This window comes from Lepisma saccharinum, chromosome 7, assembly GCF_977018435.1.
Source record: "Lepisma saccharinum chromosome 7, izLepSacc3.1, whole genome shotgun sequence".
NCBI classification, from domain to species: domain Eukaryota; kingdom Metazoa; phylum Arthropoda; class Insecta; order Zygentoma; family Lepismatidae; genus Lepisma; species Lepisma saccharinum.
In genome coordinates, this window is record NC_139235.1 from 23,707,453 (window position 1) to 23,732,599 (window position 25,147).

The 25,147-nt window shown below is 37.2% G+C and overlaps 1 protein-coding gene across 1 annotated transcript in view; it reads left to right on the forward strand.

Moving 5' to 3' along the window:
* Nucleotides 1–11,123, forward strand: part of LOC145990381 (uncharacterized) — a 141,560-nt gene extending 130,437 nt beyond the window's left edge. Inside the window, exons 20-23 of the mRNA XM_083126077.1 lie at nt 3,935–4,229; nt 4,970–5,118; nt 7,891–8,010; nt 10,808–11,123. Of these exons, the coding sequence (XP_082982203.1) occupies nt 3,935–4,229; nt 4,970–5,118; nt 7,891–8,010; nt 10,808–10,966 (723 nt within the window). The 3' untranslated portion in view covers nt 10,967–11,123. The remainder of the gene's footprint in view (nt 1–3,934; nt 4,230–4,969; nt 5,119–7,890; nt 8,011–10,807) is intronic.
* Nucleotides 11,124–25,147: the final 14,024 nt, after the last annotated feature.

A 25,147-nucleotide genomic window follows, 5' to 3' on the forward strand; every position in this document is an offset into this window, starting at 1 on the left:
GTTCCTATTAATTCGCTCGGGACTGTAAAAATATTATTGATTGTAATTTTGGGAAGTTTGTACTCAAGGATTTATGAAAATGAGTCTCTGATATCAGCGAATTTTGTTAATACTAGGATTTAAAAGTTATTCAGATTTAATCTTAAATCTGATTACTGCACTGGCAGTAATATAAGGAAAGATAAGGGATATACCTATTAGAGAAAGGAAAGGAGGAGGAAAATGAAAAAGGAGAAATAACCACCCGCAAGAGTGGGTGTCATGATATTGATATTTTTCCATTTTTGAGAGTTTATCGATGCAAAGATGAGAAGAGCTAGATGATATGAAAGATGAAGGATTAAGAACAAATTAATGGAATGAGACTATGTTGTACGAGCTACTGCACAGGTGCATACTGCTCGACTGTCATGACACCTTTATGGTGTGTTGCTAATGCACCCTCCTTGCTTTTATCCATTATATATATATATATATATATATATATATATATATATATATATATATATACACAAATAATGAAGGATACAGTAAACACTTACCACACGAATAGAAATAATTCAATATTTCGCGATCTGAGTCGCATTTTCAAGAAGGTAGATAAAAGATCGACGACACTGTGAGTAGAGGCACAAAATACTGACCGTAGCGTCTCTACGGTCAGTGTTGCCAGAAACAGTTTAAAGGAAACACGAAATACTTTAGCCAGTGTTTACTGTAAGGTGGGTGGGTAGTTTCGGGGAGGAGAGGAAAGAGGCTAAGATTCATTGATGACATTTTTCTCCTCTGGACACATTGCGAACCCTCCCTCACAACATTCCTAAACCGACTAAATGAGTTCACCACCCTCAAATTCACCTGGTTCCACTCCAAAGACCAAGTGACCTTCCTCGATGTGGACATCCACATTGCGGGAGACCACTTGGAAACATCCATACATATCAAACCAACCAACCACCTCCAGTATCTCCACTACTCCAGCTCACACCCCTACCACACCAAAAAAGCCATCCCATTTTCCCTTGCCCTCAGAGGCCAGCGCCTCAACTCATCCCCCTCATCCCGCCAAAACTACAACCTACGCCTGCACCAAGCCCTAACCAACCGTGGCTACCCCTCCACCCTCATCAACAAACAAATCACTAGAGCAAACTCCCACAACCGCACCAAACAACCCAAAACCAACCCTCCAACTCTGATCACCCAATACCACCCTCACATTACGAAAATCAGACTCCCCATCCTGCACAGTGATCCCGAGACCAGAGACATCTTTCGGGAAAAACCTAGGGTTGTCTTCCGTCGCCCCCCCAACCTCCAAAACATATTGGTCCGAAACACCCCCACCCCTTCCGCACCCCTTCCCCCAGCCCACAGGTGCAACAAACCCAGATGCAAGACCTGCCCCATACTCATCACCTCCCCCACCCTCCTGATCCCTACAGCGGCAGGTGAGTTCACCCTTCACCCTAAGGGCACCTGCCACTCATCCAATCTAATTTACACCCTCATCTGTCAAATCTGCGGCAACTTCTACCTAGGCGAAACCTCCACCCCCTTGAATCTAAGGATAAATAATCACTGTTCCTCCACCCAAAACTCCGATTTCACAGTTGCCATCCACACCAACAGCCATAACACCACCTTCAATAACTGCTTCCGTGTTGCCATCATCCACCTTTTACCCCCCCCCCCCCCCCCGCTCTGACACATCTTTCCGCAGGCGATGGGAAAGGGCCTATATAGCAGGCATGCACGCCACTATACCCCCCGGACTCAACCTAGCCAACCAGTAACTCTTTCCTCTCCTCCCCGAAACTACCCACCCACCTTACAGTAAACACTGGCTAAAGTATTTCGTGTTTCCTTTAAACTGTTTCTGGCAACACTGACCGTAGAGACGCTACGGTCAGTATTCTGTGCCTCTACTCACAGTGTCGTCGATCTTTTATCTACCTTCTTGGAAATGCGACTCAGATCGCGAAATATTGAATTATTTCTATTCGTGTGGTAAGTGTTTACTGTCTCCTTCATTATTTGTATTTATCCGCCCTTCTGGCACCATTTCTAACCCTATTCCTGTGTTTTATATATATATATATATATATATATATATATATATATATATATATATATAGATAGATAGATAGATAGAAAAACAGACACACACACACACACACACACACACACACACACACACACACACACACACACACACACACACACACACACACACACACACACACACACACACACACACACACACACACACACACACACACACACACACACACACACACACACACACACACACACACACACACACACACACACACACACACACACACACACACACACACACACACACACACACACACACACACACACACACCACACACACACACACACACACACACACACACACACACACACACACACACACACACACACACACACACACACACACACACACACACACACACACACACACACACACACACACACACACACACACACACACACACACACACACACACACACACACACACACACACACACACACACACACACACACACACACACACACACACACACACACACACACACACACACACACACACACACACACACACACACACACACACACACACACACACACACACATACATACATACATACATACATACATACATACATACATACATACATACATACATACATATATATATATGTCATTTAGAATAAAAGTCCTGTTATAGAAGGCTACCACATAATGAAGTGAAACCATAATGGAAGGAATCTATCATTTGATGAAGGGTTAGGGAGCTTCAGACCCAAGTAACATGTGACATGGATGTTTCATACCAAGTGACGATGCACAGGAGCACAAACTACATACACGGAGGAGGGTCTTCCTCCTCCAGTCTGTAAAAGAAGAGAAAAAAGCATTCACTGTGCATGAAGTGACCAACAGCCTGATATGACACGATGTACACTTTTGAACAAATGACTCAGTCTGATAAGTGTTCCTTGTTTGTGATAAGTGTTCCTTCTTGTTTGTCACTTCAACATGAAAGTTCCCTTAGTGGTGAAACTATTGGCGAGCCCAACTTAAGAGTTCAGTATGGGCTCTTATGGGCTTTTACTTTTGTGATCACCACTCCCAAACTCGTGTGTTGTTATCAGAAAGGAAAGTTGTTAACATTCAAAGAGAAAATAATAAATATGCAGTAAGCAGCGGCAAGGTGGTGTGATTTAAATCAGGTTGATTTAAATCTTGATTGAAATCAATGTAAATTAATAATTTATAGAATAATATACGCAAGGATTTTGTAGATATTTGAATCACTTGGTGTTAAATATTTTGAAGATGGCAGCACTTGTAGTCACCAATTAGCCACTTGCTGTAAAATGAATGTCCAAGAAAGATTTAAGAAGTAATGATGTGAAATCAGTCTCCACTTATGATACAGTTGGTAATCACAAAACCTGTTCATACCCGATGGAGTAGTGGTAGCATCGTCATCTTTTAATCAAGGGGTCTCGGGTTTGATTCCCGGTGGAGGCACATAGTGGTTGTGATCCCACTTGAAATTGTAGGTCCAGTCCCAATTAGCTTTACTGTGCATAAAGTGGACTTAAACCATCAACTCAATAAATCAGCAATAGCATTTCTTTGATGTAGAAAATGTGCAGAGGGGAACCTCGATTTTATGCTTTTCAGGGTACCAAGCGGAAAGAACTTAAAATTGAGAAAATTTCTTAACATTTTGCTGTGTTGGGACCATCAAAGTTGACTGTATGATGCGGGAAAGTGTAAAATGGAGGAACGTAAAATTGGGGCTCCACTGTATATCATGTGGTATCGGAATTACATGAAGATGAACTTGGGCCATAATTTGATATCATATTATGTTCTTTATTTTTTTTTCAGGATAAACTGACTAATGAAGTCAAAAATGAAATATTTTGTGGGTCTGAAGACTTAGTAGCAGTGGAATCCATCTGGAAAGACAAGGATAGTGAACTGCCAGATGTGATGAGAGAGTTAGTGACTTTGTCGAAGAAACTGAAATTATGCTTAGAAACGGAGGTGACAGATCGAGAAGTGAAGGATATTTGTAGTGTTTTATATAAGTTGGTGACTGATGATAAAGTTGTACATTATACAGCAGACTTTCTTTTGGATAGCACAAACTTCCTTCTTCCTTTAACAAAGCTGCTGAAGAGTGAGTATTTCATATTTTTCATCTTTGACTTGATGTAGTAGTAGCAGTAAACTGCAGAATTTACTACACCCAGCAATTTGAATATATAATTTACAATGATACTAGTTACACAAATGTTTCTGTATACAGAAAGTTCTACTGGATTTTAACTAACACTTTCAAATTCTAAGAAGTAGTGTGAACTGGATCTGGCAGATCAAATGTAATCTCATCATTGACCTGTTTCCAACTTTCTGAAAAACCATGGATCACTGTAGTCGAGCTCTGCAGAATGTGAACGAAGGAAGTCATGAAATGCAGTTTGCACCTGTCCTCAGTAAATGAAACTGATGGTAATCAGACAGGAGAATGTCTGAGGAATAAGGCAGATGCCTCACTGTTTCCCAATGAAGGTGTGCTTAGCCACATGTGGCCTTGCATTATTCACTAAGTAGAGGACACCTTTGCAATTGAGTACTGGCATCAAAGTTTCTAGCTGCTAGTGATACACAGTTATACCTAAATGTACTCATATTTCTTATGGAGAAAGAACATGAAAACTCCCTCTATGAAGTGTCCGCTTTCCTTAATAATAGATAATTCAGTTTTTCTTAGTAACATTTTATTTTGTACTTCAAAATTTTTATGAAGAAATTTAAGTAAAATTAAAAAAAAACAAAAAACGTTCCATTCAATATTTTAGTTACATGTCAATTAGTAGAAAGTTTTTTGAAGTTTATTGTTGCTGTTTCTTTTCACAGAGTATCAAAACAATAGAGACGTATTAATTATCCTTATCCCAACCATTGCATCACTCTGTGCTGGACATCCAGAATTAGGTCTCAAAGTTTGTTGTGCAGGAGGGTTGAAAACTGTGCTGGATATTTATTTGAAATTTTCCAAAGATAAGGTAAAGGTTGCTTGATTTAGTGTTCTCTGGCATGCTTGTTATCTCATGTAGAGTTTGAATCTCATGCTTCAGTGCTAGTGCCAACATAATACTGTGTGCAATTTTACCGATTCCTATGTTGGCTGATATCTGTCTGTCTCTTCATACTTTGTTTTTATGAAGTGAAAGATGTGGAACTATTGCATGTATAGATATTTTAGTTATCACACCTCTTGATTTTTGGGGTATTCTACCACAGTAATCCTTTATTTAAAACAAAGTTCCACATGGTTCAACACTCCATTTGTTGCATGTATCTGTGAAATACATGTTGCTAATATTGTTTATTTCTTGGAAATGAGTAGGCATGGAATTGTACACTTCTTAGTAGCTACTTCTCTCATTGCCTAAATATATATGAGTAGGGAGACAAATTTGTGGTAAATAAAAACTGAGGAGAGCGGTAAATGAAATGTTAGATCAGCGGTATATACCAGCGGTGGGAAAAAAAAACAGACTAATCTTATTACTGCTACAGCTAGCAAGTTCAATGAAACTGGAAGTTAAGTAGACATTCGGGGGAAGAAAGGAATTCAACTTGACAGGGAGCGAAGTTTTCGAACTGAGATTATGTGCATTGGAAATCCCAATTTGCAGCGTCTTCCTGATGTGATCGAAGATATAAAAGTTCTTCAGCTGCAAGTGGTAGGAAACTTTAGGCAATCGTTTTGTTACAAATCGACAGTTTGCACGCACAACCTTGATTGCCGGTTTGGCATGTTTTCGACTTAATTTGATGATATTTCATGGTTATTTCGCAAAAAGCGTTCATTTCGTGGAAAAGCACACATTTCGCATTACTTCGCGAATAACGACAGTGTCTGCCTGGTGCCCCTTGGTGGTCCCGAAAAATTCTGAATTGATTCCTTCCATGCTCTGCTGCAGTGATCATTGCAATAATGCAGAAGTAAGAGAAGGTAATTCAGAGACTAAACTGGAATGTGATGACAATTGCAATAAACGACAGTCACACATAAAGGAATTTGTCGTAAGGTATAACATATGCGCAGTGCTAAAAGAATGTTTTTTAGGTGCTTAAGATTCACTGTATTCAGTACTAAAATAAAATAAGGTGGAAATTAAAAATATGTTGGTAAAACCATACTGGTACCTCAAAGATACATCACACCCGATATTGTTACTTTACCTGGTGATACTGATGGAGAGTTAAATATGTAATATGAATATTACATCACATGTAGTGCCTTATGAATATATGTACTTAACCTGCGATCGGTCACGCTCACTCGAGTCACGCCATCGGTCGCGGTCACCCTTGCTTTTCAGGCATATTTCACGGTATTTTATTTTTTTAAATTTATTTTTTGTAGTTGTAATGATCTGTTTATTATAATCCTTCTTATTTATTACATTTTTGTTTCAAAATGTTTGTCTTCAAAGAGCTTAGTATACATCGTCAAAGCCAACAAGTCTCATCATTAACAAAAGCACATGTTCTGAGATAGTTCCATCTGATCTTCAGAAATCTGATGTGATACAAAATCTCTGCGACACTTTCCGAATTTTCTATTCACAACAAGAACATATATAGGGTGTTTTTTTTTTTTTTTTAGAATGATAGAACTTTGAATTGAAATAAAACAGATTAAAATTAAGTTTGAAGCCAATTGTGTTTTTATTTGAAAGATAACTTGCTGACATTTACTTTTTGAAAATAATTTCGAGCATATGTCCACCATGACTAGCTGTGATGAACCGGATTCGATCAGTCCAATTTTGAACCATTTTTCAAGTAATTGGGGACGTATGTCATTAATAACATTAGTTATGTTGGCTTCCAAAGCATCGATTGTTGCTGGTTTATCAGCATAAACCAGAGACTTTACATATCCCCAAAGAAAATAATCCAGTGGCGTTGGGTCACATGATCTTGGAGGCCAATTCAGTGGACCATTTCTGGAAATAATTTTGTTGAAAAATTGTTCTTTCAATAAATCGATTGTTGTGTAGCAGTATGAGGTGTGACACCATCTTGTTGAAACCAAAACTGTTGCAGGTTGATGTCATGCAAATTTGGAAACAAATAATCACTGATCATTGATCTGTAACGACAACCATTGACAGTAACACGCATGCCAGCCTCATTTTTAAAGAAATAAGGACCGACGATGCCTAAAGCATGTAACCCACACCAGACAGTGCATTTTTCAGGATGCAATTGAGGCTCGTGTAATTTCTGAGGATTGGCTTACATTTGGCAAACAGAACATTGATTTTGGAAATATATTTCCACAATTTGTAAACGTTGTTGCAGTGTCAGTCTTTCCTTGATCATTTACCAATGCTCACTGATCTGAAATCACAAAACAACATGTCATCAAAACAAAGACAGCTATCCCTATCGAAAGTTCTATCACTCTAAAAAAACACCCTATAGGTACGAAAACTCACTAGAAACAGGATAGACATATTGACTAAGTAATGCACAAATGTAAATAAAAAAATATATAACGTAACCGGTTGCGTTAGAGCTCTGCACTCACGCTGACAACACTATTTTCACAACAGTGGTCTTTCTAATAATGTTGTTTACGTCATCTCATAAAAATGTGATCAGGTCACTCGTGAATCTCTAAAAGTCAGCTAGAGAGCACCACAGGCCAATATTTTAAATACTGTTAAAATGGCACTTCATTAAAATTTAAAGTGAGCTCGACGCTCACCCGCAACTGATCGCAGGTTAATAAAATACTTTTTTTTTCTTCTTTCCAGATTCTGTTCAAGGAATGTTATCATTTGATTTTGGCTCTTGGAGAAAATGAAGAAATTAAGACTGAAATGATAAAATCAGGACTTGCACCATTGGTAATACAAGTGATTAAAAAGTGGAATGTAAGAATTTGCTCACTTTTTCCTTTTCATTAATTTTGTCTTTTACATTATGCAGCGTCATCTGCTGTTTAAATGTAAGTGCACTAGTGCCCAATGTTATTTCTCACATAAGAAAGGCAACCAAGCTAACACTGGAAAATAATTTCAACCTTCAATTAGACCTAATAGCATGAGACAAGGCCACACTTTCTTGTGTTCAAATTTCAACGACAATGCATTTAATCTTGAACTGAACTGGTAATGATGTTGAAAATAGTTTATTTTTTCAAAGTTTATATCAAGGTTGATTGATTTAAATCAGGTGATTTTTTAACAAGAATTCACTGATTTAAATCACTTTAAATAAATGATTTATAGAATAATAGGGATGGGCTGATATGAAATTTTAGCCGATACCGATACAGTACCGATATAAAATTTACCTATACCGATAACCGATATTCTACCAATCCGATATAAAATTAGAAATGGTCCTTGAAGACCCTGAAATTTTCATTATTCTCCATAATAAAAGTGTGTTTCGAGCTGATTGCAATGCAAATGAAGTTGAATATTTAGACATTTACTTTTTCAGAAAGTAGGGCATGGAGATTACCATAAAAATTACAACAAAATGGCAGAATTTTGCACTAAATTATAAGATATTTATCGATATATCGGATCGGTAAAATAATCGGTAATTTTACCGATAAACCGATATGTAGAGGCACATATTTTTGGTTAATAAAAAGGCAAAATTTCGGTACAAAAACTGGGTCAATTTCGGGTTCAAAAGCGGTAAATAAAATAAAATATCGGTGTTATAGCGGTGAAAAAATTGATAAAAAGTGATATAAAAAGACATATTGGTTTTAAAATTGTGAAAATAATCCTAAATTTGATTTAAAAACTACACTTATTCCACAGAATTAACATTTCACTTCCAATAGCACATTTATGTAGTTATCAGAGTATTAAGTTTATTTCTGTGTAAAGGAGTTCATTTTTGCTTCTCCAATATTAACAGCAGAATTAATCAATTTTCCGGGAATTGCATAACTCTCAGGATAATTCAGACCTCGGAAGGTGTTGCGTCGGTGAATAAACCCTGAATTTCGTGTTTAAGAGTTAATTTCGTTTTTTGCAGTTCATTTCGCATTATTTCGTGACAAAATATGGTCACAAAATGCACCTCACACCTTTCAAAAACAGGAAAAATTAACACTACAATGTGTTTTTTTCAAATTTCGTTTTTTCGTCAAAAACGAAATATGCATGCCCCTACCGATATGCCTATATCGGCCGATACCGATAGAGTACCGATTAATCGGTCCCATCCCTATAGAATAATGTACATAAGGATTTTGTAGATTATCATAATCACTTTTGGTGAAAATACATTAATGTTGTAGTCATTGAATATTGTTTATTAGGCTCTAAGAAAGGATAAGAAACCAAATATATTTACTGATGGGGTAAAGCTCATACAACAGGAAATGTAATATGTAAATTGTAGTAAACGCACTTAAATTTCTCTTGATTTATAATTCAATAATTTTTATAGGCAAAATAGCAAACATTTTGTATAGAAAAATATACAAAATACTAACTGTGTTACACCATAAGTAGTGTCATTATCATTAAATAGTAAATAAACATGGCAGCTGATCTTCTGCAAATTATCATTTAAAAATTGCCAAAATTCAGCTAGAAAGACTATAAATAAATATATTTTGAGTTTCAATTACAGATTACATCCAGAATGTTTTAATTTTACTAAGGAAAGTAACTGAAATTATTATAGTATATACACACTCAACAATATTTCCATAGTAGGTTATATGTACAGTATAAGAAATAGAAAAATTTATATTCACATGCATTTTTATTTACTTTATTCAAACTGTTCAAATATTTTACAGGGCAAATATTTTTAGGGGCAGTTTACTAGAAAAAGTCTTGTTATAAAAATCATATATCTATCTGTATGGTGTCAATAAAAAAAAACACAAACAATTTTTAAGCATGTTTTTTTTTTTTAAGATTTTTCTTTATTCACCCTGTTTTCATGTGGTGGGTATAAGGAATATAAGGTTTTTGATGGTCTGTGCCTTCTTTTACAATTCAGAACATCCAATAAGGTCATATTCCTTTTTTGGCATTTATCTTGATTTGGAGGATTTAAACTAATAGCCTGCTGCCACTCTCTGCAAACACGTGTTTGTCAATAGGCTGATGGGCATAAAGTAGTTTATTGTTTGTGTGCGCCCATTCTCATTTTGAATAGTTCTTGAAGGAGTTAATTGTTATTTGTTCAATGTACGTACCATGCAGCAACACTGTCGCCATAAGCCTCACACTAAACTCTTACTTTACATTTTAATGTAGCCAGCCTCCGTGTTGGAGTGGTTAGCTCATCTCACTGTGATGCCAGGGGTCCTTGGTTCCAACCACAGCCTTTGCATGTATGCTTGTCAACATGCAATCTTCATGCTCTTAACTTTTCCAATTTTTACGTTTTTCCAATTTGGCACCATGAAAAATGAAAAATCAGGGTTCCACTGCATAAGGTATCCATTAAAACTATACCATCTTTGCATAATTTTCAAGATATTTAGACTCCAAAAGTTCTGTTGACTCGACAAGGCAGTCCAAGTTTGGAAAAGTATTGGCCATGCTTGGTGATTAAATTTTAACCAATACTGAAGCCATTGATATTGGCTGATACTGATAGATTGGTTTTGGCGTAGTCATTATGTATGTTTGTATATGTATACACTATTTGCAATGAAACCAAAAATTTGTTTTACTTTTTCAGAATTCTGCAATTACTGCCAAACAACCACTGCAAGGATTCAAAATTCCATGGACTGGACCAAGGACCCCGTTCTCAGTCAGTCATATTGTATTGGGAAGCATCTCTGCAATTTTCTTTTTGATTTTCTGTATGATGTATATTGTCAGAGTTTTTTCTTAAAGTAACACTATATTTATTATATACTTAAATTTTTTTTTTCAATTTCTTGATATATTTTCTCATATTAATTATTTTTACATATGAAAGATCCATTCAGGTTCTTCCCTATTATTGTAAAGAAACTATTTTCTACCCCCCCTTCCAGTTCACTTTTGATGTTTAGAGATACCATTGTTTGAAATTCAAATAAACTTTATTTGATATATACTGTATTTCTTGCTTTCGCAAATTTATCTCATATCTGTTTTCTCACATTTATTGTTTCACATAATCACAAGAGTGCTCCCAATTTAGTCTTGTTACAGTGTGAATATGTGTCCTATTAAATGTAACTAACTCATTTACCTTGATATTCTGAAAAAACACACACACATACACACACCTGTTTTCCCACCCTCCATTAAGAGGAAGCTGTACTTTTCACACCAAAGCGAGGAAGTTTAAAAAGTGCTCTGATTGGACAGAGATTTTTACACGTAATAGAGATAGTCCCGAGGATACCAGGAATCTGGGTGTGGCTGCTATACACTCCATGGAAGTTGAGATATTGACAAGGAATGGGAGGACAAACACAGCACCCCCAATAGAGGAACATGCAAACTTAAGAGTATTGCGAGGAGTTGTAATTCATTTGTTTTTCCTTAGGTCACACACTCCATTGATGAAACGTTATGTAAGAGGAAGCCACAAGCACCAAACGCCGAAGCGAGGAACCAACGAAACTCAATAGTGTTCGTAAAAGGTGAATAGAGAGGAACCACTTGTAACGTCATGATGACTGGTGGGTGATTCGAAGCACGCGCTGGTGTTTGACGGTCATAACTTGACTCCCATTGGCTGCGCTAGCTGTCGGTAATCTGCCGTCGATCATGCGGCAACCCAAGCACCGCCCTCCATACCAAAACATATGGGAATAACTGTTGCAACAATGTGCGAGAACGTCTTCACGCCAAAAGGGGTGGAACAAGTTGGTTTCGGATAGCTTGGTAACGATACAAGTGGTACGACCAGCAAGGAACGTATGGAGTACAGTGGCCATTTTCTACCTCGCGCAATTAGTCGACACAAGGTAAATGAAAATAAATGGGGAGTTGTATCTTAGGGAGATAGACTAAATTGTGGTAGAATAAAAATGTATTCTTTCAAAAATAATATATTTGAATTTTCATCACATGGACATATTACTTGTTTGGGTTAATTCTTAACACCGCTTTATTCACAGAAAGTCTAATCGGGACTGGACCTACAGTTTCAAGTGAAAACCAAACAACCGTGCAATGTGCATCTACCAGGAGCATCGCATGGCATCAGAAAATATTATTTCGATGGATATTGTGATGCATTGGAGGCAGGCATTATTATTGTCAGTTGGGATGTCTAGGTAAAACTGTTTTCTGGCCATTTAAGGCATGTTGGAATTTTCTTAACTTCCATTGGAACACCGTTAAGTCATGTTGATATTTACTTATATTTATTTATTTATTTAACATAAAATATTTGTACCGTCATGTTGACCTAGACGATGATCAGAAGACGAAGTATATATGAAATACAGGGTGTTTCACTCACTCTCAATCCCGGAGAATCCTGATTTCGGACAGAAACGTAATTTCGAATTTCTCTTTTTCTGCATAACCACTAACCATTTGTAGGCTGCCATATAGAGTGATTTGAGTCAAGAGAGTTGTGAATCCGACCCTGTGCATGTGAGCAATATTTTCAAGGGTTCGAGACAATATGGCCCCGTGTCTGTGGATTACACAAACTCTTGTCGAACAAGGGAGAGGTGGTCTCGATACATTGATTGATTGATTTGCTTTATTTTACTTTGCTTTTTGTGCCACTTTTGGTTTATTTGAGAAGATGGGGATGAATGATAATATGATTAAATTGGTGAATGGTCACTCACAAACATCCATGTCCAGGCTGGGATTCGAACCAGGAACCCCTGGCGGGCGGGCGACCTATATGCTGGCAAGAAAAGTGGGAAGCGGGGAAAACTCAACAGAACAACCAGACGACAGCGGTGGCGATTAGAGTTATGACGGTCATGGAAGGAGATGCTTAACGCACCTCATACTACAGCAGCTTAACACAGGGCTGCTGTGTTTCTCATCGCACTGGATTGGTCCCTTCCCCTATCCCACTTCTCTTGCCAGCATGTAGAGCGCCCGCCATAACAGTAGACAAGAACTATAACTTGCGTTCTATTTGATCACATCTACACTTTCAGTGAGAAAGCTTGTAATAAAATATTCAAATTAATTTTGAACACAAACAAAAAGTTTTTAGTGTAAGATGTCAGCTATATTTTATGCTTCATTTGAACGAATTTTGCTGCGCATTGATCTTGCGCTCGTCTCGGCGCACTTGCTACCTGTGGCTTTTGCCAGGCTTCATTTACTTACTGGGGATGCAAATATTTCCCATAACTCTACAAAAATTATATTTGTCTCTTCCACAGTAAGAATCAACATTATCTATCTCTCTGTAACAACGGCTGCGGACGATTAATATAGATTGATTGATTTGTTTTATTTTACTTTGCATTTTGTGCCTCTTGGCTAAGTTGCGAAGATGGGGATGAGGAATGAAATGATGAAATTGATGAATGGACATTTACAAACAACCATGCCCGAGCGGGATTCAAACTCAGGACCCCTAGCGTCGCAGCGCGATGTGCTAACCACTTGGCCACAGGGTACGGCGGACAATTAATAGGAGTACTGAAGGGGTACGGAGTGAAATGTATGGAGTACGATGTTAAAATATAGAAAGTAGGGATGGGACCGATTAATCGGTACTCTATCGGTATCGGCCGATATAGGCATATCGGTGTATCGGTCTATTGGTAAAATTGCCGATTATTTTACCGATCCGATATATCGATAAATATCTTATAATTTAGTGCAAAATTCTGCCATTTTGTTGTAATTTTTATGGATAATTTCCATGCTCTTCTTTTTAAAAAGTAAATGTCTAAATATTTAGCTTCTCTTGCACTGCAGTCACCTCAAAACACACATTAAGGAGATCAATGAACATTTCAGGTTCTTCAAGGACCATTTCTAATTTTATATCGGATCAGTTATTGGTATCGGTAAATTTTATATCGGTACTTTATCAGCATCGGCCAAAATTTCATATTGGCCCATCACTAATAGAAAGCATGAAACTTCCATCCAATGCTTTATCCACTACATCAAATACTAATCAACTTTTAGCATGTTTTTATGTCTATGAAAGTGAAGACTACTGTACGGTAGTAGCTACATTAATTTCTGTATATATGTGTTATTTAGCATCGCTTTTCTGCCACTTTAGACCAAACACGAAGATGAGGATGAATGATGATCAGATGACATTGATGAAGGACTCTCACGAAGAACTCAAAGTCGGGGCTCTAACCAGTGAACTTCAGTGAAATATCAAAAGTTCACCACTTATTGGACTGTGCCACCGAGCGGCACTTCATTTCTGCTTTTTTTACCACAGCCAAGAAGCACCTGTTATGAAATTCGAAATGAACAAAGCTTGTTCAAGGCTGGCTATGGTATACTATATTGTACACCCAACGGTGAAACTAGGCGAATTGTCCACCATCATTTTCATTCGGTCTGAATTACACACTGTGATGACAATGAATTGAAATAAAGACGTCAATAAGCAGAAATATGCCTGTTTCGAACCAACATAGTTACATTCCTTAAAACAACACAGGATGTAGAATAAAAAAGTAATGAAAATAGTGGTGAACAATTGGCCCACCATTATCTTTGCCGTAACGCTCAAAATTACAATCATAAAGAACTAATTGTTGTCTTTAACAACAATGCTAAAAAAAAGAATATATACTCACACTAAGCTAGAGGTAATTATCGAAAGTGACAAACAAAAGAAGAAACACTTCTTAACAACAATGCTGACGGAAAAGACACAGCAGCCGCTGCTCTTTGTAGAGACTGTCACTATTGCATTAAAGTAAATGTAGCTTTCAGGGCTCTTTCGTTGTCGGCAAGATTCTTGAAAATCTTGTTAACGTTTGCAATTATTATTTTATTTTGCTTTCTAGTGTCCTTTCGGGAGGCATGCGTTTCACTTCCACCGGCTAATGTACCACACGTATGATGCTGGTCCTCAATACTAATACTAAATAGATAACCAATAGCCCTTTCACAAAACAACAGCGAAAACTAAATCAACCACAAATGTACGGTCACGGACATTGGTATTGTTATAACCCAGAAGTGGACCAATCCCAAAGCCTTTCACTTGAAATAAGGGACCCAAGATCAAACAGTGTTTGTTCCTGGGAACCTCTCGATGGTTTTTAATTACCGGAAACGTCTTCCCGTGAGTTTCTGGCGATGTGCGATGTGATGTGCTTTACTGTGTTTTTACCCTTAGGGTATACACCGTGCGAAGTGTCGACTGAACAGCTTAAAGAGGGGCAACCCTAGAGGGCCAGGGGTGTGAAGAAGGCAAGGGGAAACTCTGAAAGTGCGTGACCTTGACTGGACTATACTTTTTTGGTGTCAGCTTTAGTAAAGTGTAATAACACACATTTACAATTCATAAATACTTAAAAATTGTTCAAAGAATGATGAAGTAACTTTCTTTGTAAACAAGAATTACACTTACAGGCTGTATTGTCGATGCATTTTTTGCATATAAATATCTGAATTATTGACAATCCATTTATAATCTGCATGAAAAGTGTTCACAATCATAGCATAACAGCAGAAGTAACAATGGAAAATGTTTAGATTCCCTGCTGTGAAAAACTCTTCGCCACAAATAGGCACGAAAAAAGATGTTAATTAAATGAATTTCACTGTTTTAATGCAACTCAATACCCAGAAAAGAATATTCCCTCTTGTTTCTTCGCACTTCATTTTTATTTCACTGGCGTTATTTCTGCATTTATGAGAGAAGAAATCTCTTGATTTTTTTCAGAATAATACATGAGCTTAATAAACCCCGTGGTGTAACAATTCTTGAGCGCCAACCGCCGTAAAGTCGATACAAGTAAACTTACCATTTCAGTTTAAACTTTGTTTTCATCTAAGCTTGTTCAAGAAGATGTTTACGTATTCTGTGGTAATTGGTCCTAGGATTGATCCTAGTAGGCCTTCCAAAATATGGGTGTTGATCAAGAATCGTTAGAATAACTTAAATACAATGGTAGTATGGTTTCAACGTGAGACCTACACAACAGCAAGAATGGGACTCGATACATTGGCTATGTCTTATACAATGAAAATGTGTTTGACAGACTGATTTTCCCAGAGACAATAGCACTTCTCAGATGTAACCTCCGATTTTGTTACTAATATAAAAATTATCTAAAAACATAAAAACAGTTTTCAGTTAATGTGTTTATGTTATAATTATTGTTACATGCAAACATAGCTGTAGAGAGCATGTTAATTTTAGTTTCAGTAGTTACACTGAAATGAAATATTGAATCAAACTTGTGCATTCACGAACTATAGGTAGAGATATATATATACGCCAGATGATATCGCCAAGAATTTATTACATCATATAATTGCCCCACTATCTTGCTCGTTAACACAGTGACTGCACACACAATGAACACATTGAAAACACATCAAGAGCTTTGCTAACAAATTCTACCCGAAAAATGTGGAAATTTGGTTTTATTTTAGCAGACCGTTATGAAATAAATTAAAACGATGCTATCGAGTGATTGAAACTGATTAGATGTGACTACGTTATAGCCTTCTGCAGTATTCACTGAATCATCGTTGTGGCTGCCATCCCTCGGAGTGAGTGATCTCCGTCTACCTCAGTTCCAATTTCGTTCTTGCATTCTACCCATGTAGAACCACAGTCTTCTCGTTTGATTTGATTTTTCTTATTTAGCATCGAATTTCTGCCATTTCTGGCTAATTGCAACAATGAGAATGAATGATGACAGGACGAAATTGATGAAGGGACACTTACAAAGAAGACACATGCTGAGACTGTGAATCGAACCCGGATCCCCTTGGTGGAGTCTCGCGATGACAATTCCTATGTATGAATGGTTAACGTGCTTTTTCTATAAACAAAATAACAGTTTTGTTTAATCATGCTTATTTGTTGTGTTGATGTGCCTAACCTCTGTGTTAATTCCCCATGTTGGTGTGTTGTTTTGTAAAAGTAAAGAGTAAACTGTATGTATCGTGAAAACAGAGACAATGTAATTATTTAAAGCTACATGTGCTTTACATTCAATTGAAAATTATATTATTCAGCAGTTTTAAGACATTTGTTCAATTACATGTTCTAATGCATATAACAACAATAATAACAGTAATGACATCAACCCCAGTTATCAGAAACAATTGGGAGGATTATTTTGGATACCACATTTTATGATAATACGGACACTTGTCCCACTTAATTTCAAGTGGGAAAGGGTCACGCAGTGTTGGGTTCGTCAATGCTGGATGGGGAGAGGCGTGAGGTTTTCGCCACGATTGTGAAAGCCTTAAGATCGCGGAAAATTCTTGACTTCTGAAAAACCAAATTATAATAAGGATAGGTGTTTCTTATACAAAATTTCCTCCAATTTAATTTTAATTACTTTCTTCTTTGCCGTAAAATATACAGTTTTCGAGAGATTTGTTGTTCAAAATTTTCAGAAGATTTTCCAGTATTTCCGGGTCTCTGTATGAGCAAATGTTTTATTTTTATTTTTTTTATTTGGATATGTTATTCTGCAGGATTTTCTGCTAATATTGATGTACATATCTCTTGTATTGCAATTAATTTAATTTTCAATTATATCTCGCCTTGAGTAGGTGAATGGTGGATAGCGCGTCACTCAAGTGCGTGTAACTTCCGTGACTGTTGGTTGCACATGGTCTACAAAGATGTCAATGGAAAGTTTAAAACTTGATAAAAACTTTTTATAGGGGTGTCTTCTCGACATCTGCAATATCGAAGCATCAAGAATGATAAATAAAAAAATCGACTTTGGTAGTTTTTTCTTTTTGTGCGGCCCTGGAAGACAATATGTGTAGTCAAAGTTAAACCCCGCTTATTTCACTTTCGTTGGAGCCCTATTTTAAATCCGCAAGTTTAGCTGCTTGCACGTAACATCAATTCCAGTGATATCTTGCACTTCTCCAGCATTCCAAGATGTCCACCACCTGGAATTCCAGGATGCGGAAAGGGCTTCAGGACTGTTGATATGTTGTTTTGATATCAAATAGAACAGCTGTACAAATTTTCAGATTCACATAATTTTTGCAAGATTAAAACCTAAATTGACGGTCTGTAAGTTTAAATGGAAAGTTAGTCTCCTTGGCTGTCCTAGTCGTTACAAAGCTATCAAGGAACACTTATTGGCGCGATAGAAGAATCCCTTTAATTTTATTTTGTACGAGACGTGAGAGTGTATAGTTGTGTTTCTCTCATCATACACTCGTAAATGCATTCTTATCGTCACTCCAAGAGATAGAAAACAACGAAAATAACTGAAGAGAAAGAGATTGAGTATCGAGAAGTTTTGACCTACACAATCGTTGAGGACACGGCCAGTGGCGCAACCACGGGGGCAGGGGGGCATTGCCCCACCAACCTTGGACCAAAAAGAGTTCTAGGGGGACAAGGGGGGCAACATTGACGGCCACGTTTACCTGCAGGGGGCAATTACCGCCCACAACTTCAAATTTTATGCAAATAAAAATACGAGGTGCATCCAGAAAGTAAGTTTCCCTATTTTTTTAAAAAAAAAACCCAACAGTTTCAGGAAACCATTTATTGGCAACAGGTACAGCAAAGGTTCAGCTATTTTTCAACATAGCAACCACCAGAATTGAGACACTTGTCGTATCGTGGTATCAACTTTTGGATCCCACTGTCGTAGAACTCGGCCGCCTGTGAATGGAACCAGCGTGTGACAGACGTCTTCAGCTCTTCGTCGTTGCCAAAATGCTCACCGGAGGACAGGAATTTCTTGAGGTCCAAGAAAACGTGAAAATCGCTGGGAGCCAGATCAGGACTGTAAGGTGGATGATCAAACAACTCCCAGCCAAATTCCGTCAAAACAGCTGCTGTGCGCCGAGCTGTATGTGGACGAGCATTGTCATGGAGGAGCACAACACCTGCAGTAAGCATGCCACGCCTCTTGTTTTGAATGGCACGTCGCAATTTCCTTAGTGTTTCACAGTAATGGTCAGCGTTCACCGTTTCACCTCTGGGGAGGAAGTCAATGAGCAAAATGCCCTTCCTGTCCCAAAACACGGTGCACATCACTTTCTGTACCGACAGAGTCTGTTTGAATTTCTTCTTGACCGGAGATCCACTATGCCGCCAATGCATTGACTGCTGCTTGGTTTCCGGGGTGAAGTGCGAAATCCACGTCTTATCGCCCGTGACGATCCTGTCGAGGAAATGATCGCCGTCATCATGGTACCGTTGCAGGAATGTCAGTGCTGCTCCTGAATGTTTCATTTTGTGTTCGGGTGTCAGGTTTTTCGGCACCCACCTGGCACACAATTTTTTGAACAGCAGGCGCTGCGTGACAATCTCGTGCAACACGGATCGCGATATCTGCTGAAAAAGGCTACTCAACTCCGTAATCGTGAAGCGACAGTTCTCTATGATGCGCTGCCGCACCAGCTCAACCAGATCATCAGTGATGAGGGACGGACGCCCACTGCACTCTTCATCATGGACACTTTGACGACCTTCCGAAAACTGCCGACACCAGCGACGCACCATCTGCTTACTCATAATGTTCGGCCCATAGACCTCACAGAGCTGACGAATGTCAATTGGCACAATGCTTTGTGCATTCAGGAACTTTATCACCAACCGAACCTCGCATGCAGCGGGAGAAGGAATAGCAGCTTCCATTTCAGACCACTGCTGCCTCGCTACTGACATGCGGCGGGAGAAGGAATACGAGCTAGCTTTCACTTCGGACCACTGGTGCCTCGCCACTGGCGCCGGGCAGGATCTGTCCGCCTGGCATATGATTGATATGTCTTAGCTCTGCTGCGCATGCACAATTTACACGGCTCATTGTGTTTACTTTCATGGGAAAAAAATAGGGAAACTTACTTTCTGGATGCACCTCGTACTTTGAATAAATTTTTCTTGCTCGCTTTGCTCACAATCTCTGCTATTTTTGGTCTTATCAATTTCAGAACCGTAGCTAGGGAGCGGCGGGAGTTGGCTCTGGGCGCCGAATGGTATAAATGAAAATAAGTTGTAAAATTGATTGATTGATTTGTGGTTCTAAGTCCACTTTACACACAAAAAGGCTAATCAGGACTGGGCCTACAGTTAAAATTGGGATCCAAACCACTGTGCCATGTGCCTCCACCGGGTATCGAACCTGGGACCCTTTGATCACAAGGTGACGATGTTACCACTACACCATCGGGGAGGCACAAAAGTTGTAAAAATAGAATTCATTGGTGTCCCATGAAATTATTTGCACCCTATTAAATCAATATTGATTTCAGCCTGCAAAAAAATTTGATCCAAAAATTTTCTTGATCGCTTCGTCGCAATTTCTCTGTTCTCTCTAATGCATTGTGGATTACCAGAGAGACAAATAAGACTTTTCATCGATTTTCTTTTAAATGTATGAACAATTGCTTTGAGGAAAGGGAGCGTGCACATTTGAGAGACAATTTATGTCATGTTTGCTGTTGGTTTATTATGAGATAGATGAATTGATTCTGTAATGTATTTAAATAATATATGTTATGTATCAATGAAACTTTGAATGCGCACACAATTTAGTTTCCACATCGCTCCATGTTGCATATGTGAAACATATATCATGCATGAAAAGTTATACATGTTAATGTAGAGAAGAATTATATTTTGAATGCATTTATCAAGAATCTTTTGTCTTTCAAAAGTAGTTTTTGTGCTTGTTTTCCATTACTAATGTGAAATTGAACGTCTTGAATGATTAATTCAAATTGTTTGTTCGAACACAAATTCTTAAACACCAACTTCTATCCCCCTTTTTGCGTAATTTACGAGGATAATAACGTCTTTGATACTACTACTACTAATAATAATAATAATGTAGGTCCTTGGTTCGAATCCCAGCTTGGGCATGGATGTTTGCGAGTGTTCATTCATCAATTTTACTATATCATCACTCATCCCCATCTTCGCAAATTAGCCAAAAGTGGCACAAGTAGCAAAGTAAAATAAAGCAAATCAATAATAACAATAATAATAATAATAGTTAAAATAATAATATTATTATTAGCTTTATGATTATTAACATAATAACAATTATTATTATTAGGTAAAAAGGTAAAGTGCTCCCCTGTGCTTAGCACCATGCCATGAAAGCATATAGGGGGTGTGGGGGTAACGCCCCAAACTTTCTTGATCCGGTTGTGAGTGGGGGTGATGTGATCATCATCATGCGCCTGACTGCCTTTACCCCCCAGGGTTTCCCCCAGGTACCCATGTCATTCGACGCTGGGTGGGCACCGGAGCCACTTCCAACGCTTCCAACAATTATTATTATTAGCATTATTATTATTATTATTAAAATTATTATTATTATTACTGGTACGTTTATCCTGGTACTTGTCCCTCCCAGACAAAAATTAGTGGTTGTGCCTTTGGACACAGGGCAAACTAAACAGACCAATTGTTAATTGTGTGCATTACCTTGTTTATGCTGATCTCTGATGGAATTGCTTTTTACATTAACTAACTAACTAACTCCCTAGCATTCTTAAACCCGAAGGTTCATGGCTGCAGCAACACAGGCCTTCCATCTTTCCCTATCTTGAGCAAGTTCTATATACTCTTTTCCATCCCTACCGATTTCCCTTAGGTCCATCTCAACATTGTCCCTCCATCTTCGTCTTGGCCTTCCTACAGGTCTCTTACCATCAGGTTTCCCAACAAGAATCCTGTAAACTCCTCTTTCCTCTCCCATTCGTGCCACATGGCCTGCCCACCTAAGTCTTCTTGATTTAATTATTCTAATAATATCTGGACATGAATACAAATTATGTAGTTCTAAATTATGTAACCTTTGCCACTCACCTGTCTCCTCATCCCTTTTAGGTCCAAAGATTTTCCTAAGGATCTAATTTCAAATACTCTCAATTTATGTTCCTCTTTCAATGTAAGGGACCAAGTTTCACATCCATATAATACTACAGTCAAAATTACTGTTTTGTATATTTTAACTTTTAGTTTCTTAGATATTCAACGAGAAGACAAAAGTTTATGAAGAGAGAAGTAACATGCATTTCCTGAATTAAGCCTACTTTTTATTTCCTCCTTAATATAATTTTCATTTGTTAATATTACTCCTAAGTATTTGAATTTGGAAACTGGTTCAAACGAGTTGTTATCAATAATTAGATTTTGATTATTACCTAACACTTGGTTTTGACCTGTAAGCATATATTTAGTTTTCTCTTGGTTAACTTCCAAATCTATCTCTTTAGCATTTTTGAAAAATATTTTCGCATTATTCTTAATTGTATTCACATCATCCCCCAGTAAGTCTACATCATCTGCATATGCTAACAACTGTGTCACACCATTTAATTGTAGTCCTTCTTTAGTTTCTTTTACCTTCCTAACAGCATATTCTAAGGCAAAATTAAAGAGCAATGGAGATAATGCATCTCCTTGTTTTAACCCATCATGAATTGTAAATTTGTCAGAAATATTAATACCCACACGAATTTTACTTTCTGTTTCACTGGTGCATATTTTTATCATACTAACAAGCTTCTTAGGTATTCCAAACTCTACTAATATATTATATAATTTCTCTCTTTTGACCGAATCATATGCTTTTTTGAAATCAATGAATAGCTGATGGAAATTTTGATTATATTCCCACTTTTTTTCAAGTGTCTGTCTGATGTAAAAATTTGATCTGTAGTTGATCTGTTACGTTTAAATCCACATTGATAATCAACTATAATTTCATTAGCATATGGGGTTAGTCTTGTTAAAAGAATGTTAGATACTATTTTATATGTTGTTGAGAGTAGAGTAATTCCACGGTAATTATTGCAGTTCATTTTATCACCTTTTTTAAACACAGGAATAATTATGGATTCTTTCCACTGTTGAGGGATTTCTTCTTTATTCCATATTAAACAAATTAATTTATGAATTTGACATATTAATGAATTTCCACCATATTTAATTAACTCAGCTGGTATTAAATCAATGCCAGGTGTTTTTTTATTCTTTAGCCTTTTAATAGCATCTTTAACTTCAGTCAAGTTGGGTTCTGGAACTAAAGGTTCTGCTGTGTGGACTTCATTTACTTCTGATTTATCTCTACATGGGCATTTAAAAGGTCATTAAAGTAGTTCTTCCATCTATTTAGAATATCGCTTGGGTCAGCTAGAAAATCACCGTCTTTATCTTTTATCAAGTTTACTTTAGGTTGCCACCCCTTTCTAAACTCATTTACACCTTTATATAAATCTCTGATATTTTTATTTTTGCTGTTTGTTTCAATTTCGTTAATTTTGCTTTTCAAGTAATCTCTTTTTTTACTTCTAAACGTGCGGTTAACTTCTCGCTTTATTCTATTATAATTGTTTAGATTTGTATCATCAGAGTTATTTAACCACCTAAGTCTAACCTGATTTCTTATTTCTATTAGATTATGACATTCATTATCAAACCATGGCTTACTTTTTCTCGGTTTATGGTATCCTATACTTTCTTTAGCTGCTGATTCTATTGCATTACGTATGTGCTCCCAATTCTTATTTACGTCTGTTTCATTTATATTTTCATCATCATTTAAATCCTGCAAAACATCAAATCTATTTGACAGTTTAATTTGGAAATCTTTCTTAATTCTTTCATCAGTAAACTTTCCTGTATCAAATTTTAGAACTTTTAGATTTTGTTGTTTATGATTTATCACTGAGAGTCTTTCTCTTAATTTAGCAATTACTAAATAATGGTCACTGGCACAGTCAGCACCTCTATGTGTACGAACGTCAATTATACTAGTATGCCTTCTCTTATCAACGAGAATATGATCTATCTGATTATGAGTTTTACCATCTGGAGAAGACCAGGTATATTTATGGATATCTTTATGTTTAAAAGTGGTACTTTTCACAATTAAATTCTTTGAGGTTGCAAAAGTAATCAATCTTATACCATTATCATTACTTAATTCATGAAGACTTTCTTTACCAATCGTGGGTTTAAATACCTCTTCTTTGCCAATCTGTGCATTACAGTCACCTAACAGAATTTTCATATCATACTGAGAAAATTTATCAAAGACCTGTTCTAACTCTGTATAAAACTCATCTTTAGTATTATCATCTTTATCTTCCGTTGGTGCATGTATGTTTATTAAAATAATTTTACACCACCTACCCTGTAAAACTGCATATGATATCCTATCATTTATAAATTCTACTGTTTTAAGAGCCGAGATAATTCTATTATTTATGAAAAAGCCTGTTCCAAAATTATGATTTTCAGTACCACCATAGAAAAAAGTATAATTTTTAGTTTTACAATTCCCTTCTCCTGGCCACCTAACTTCCTGGCCAGCTACTACATCTAATTTATACTTAACTATCTCATCAACTGTACACTGAAATGCCCCAGGCCGGTAAAGGCTCAGAACATTCCAGGTGCCTAATTTAACGTAGATCTTATCCTTAGTCCAGGGACCTCCCAAAGTAGTCCCCACCTGGAGATCCGAACGGGGGACTATTTTACCTTGGGAACATCCATGGCCTTATATTGCTGTTTCTTGACATTTTTTTTTACAGTGCAGAGTTGTCAGCTCTACGCCTAACCCCCAATATGAATGGAGGTACTACACTACTACACAAGACAAACACTAACATCTCCAGCTCATGGAAAAAAAATAACAGCACAGAAACAAAGTAAAACATAGTGTTTGTCATGAGTGTCTTGACAAAAATGTTTACAACACAATATGATATGGAAAAAAGTAAAATTAGCTCAACTTCAAGGGCAAAGTCCTTACACGACTTTTTAAAAAGTGACATGTTACGTAGCTTCTAGACTGGAGACCTCTAGTGCCTATTTTAAGACAGTTGTCCTCGCAATGTAGGTCAACATTATTTTGGAGCTCCCTATGCAAGGAGACCTTTTAAAATTAGCATACACTGTAAATTTTGTAATTGTACTTCTGAAACA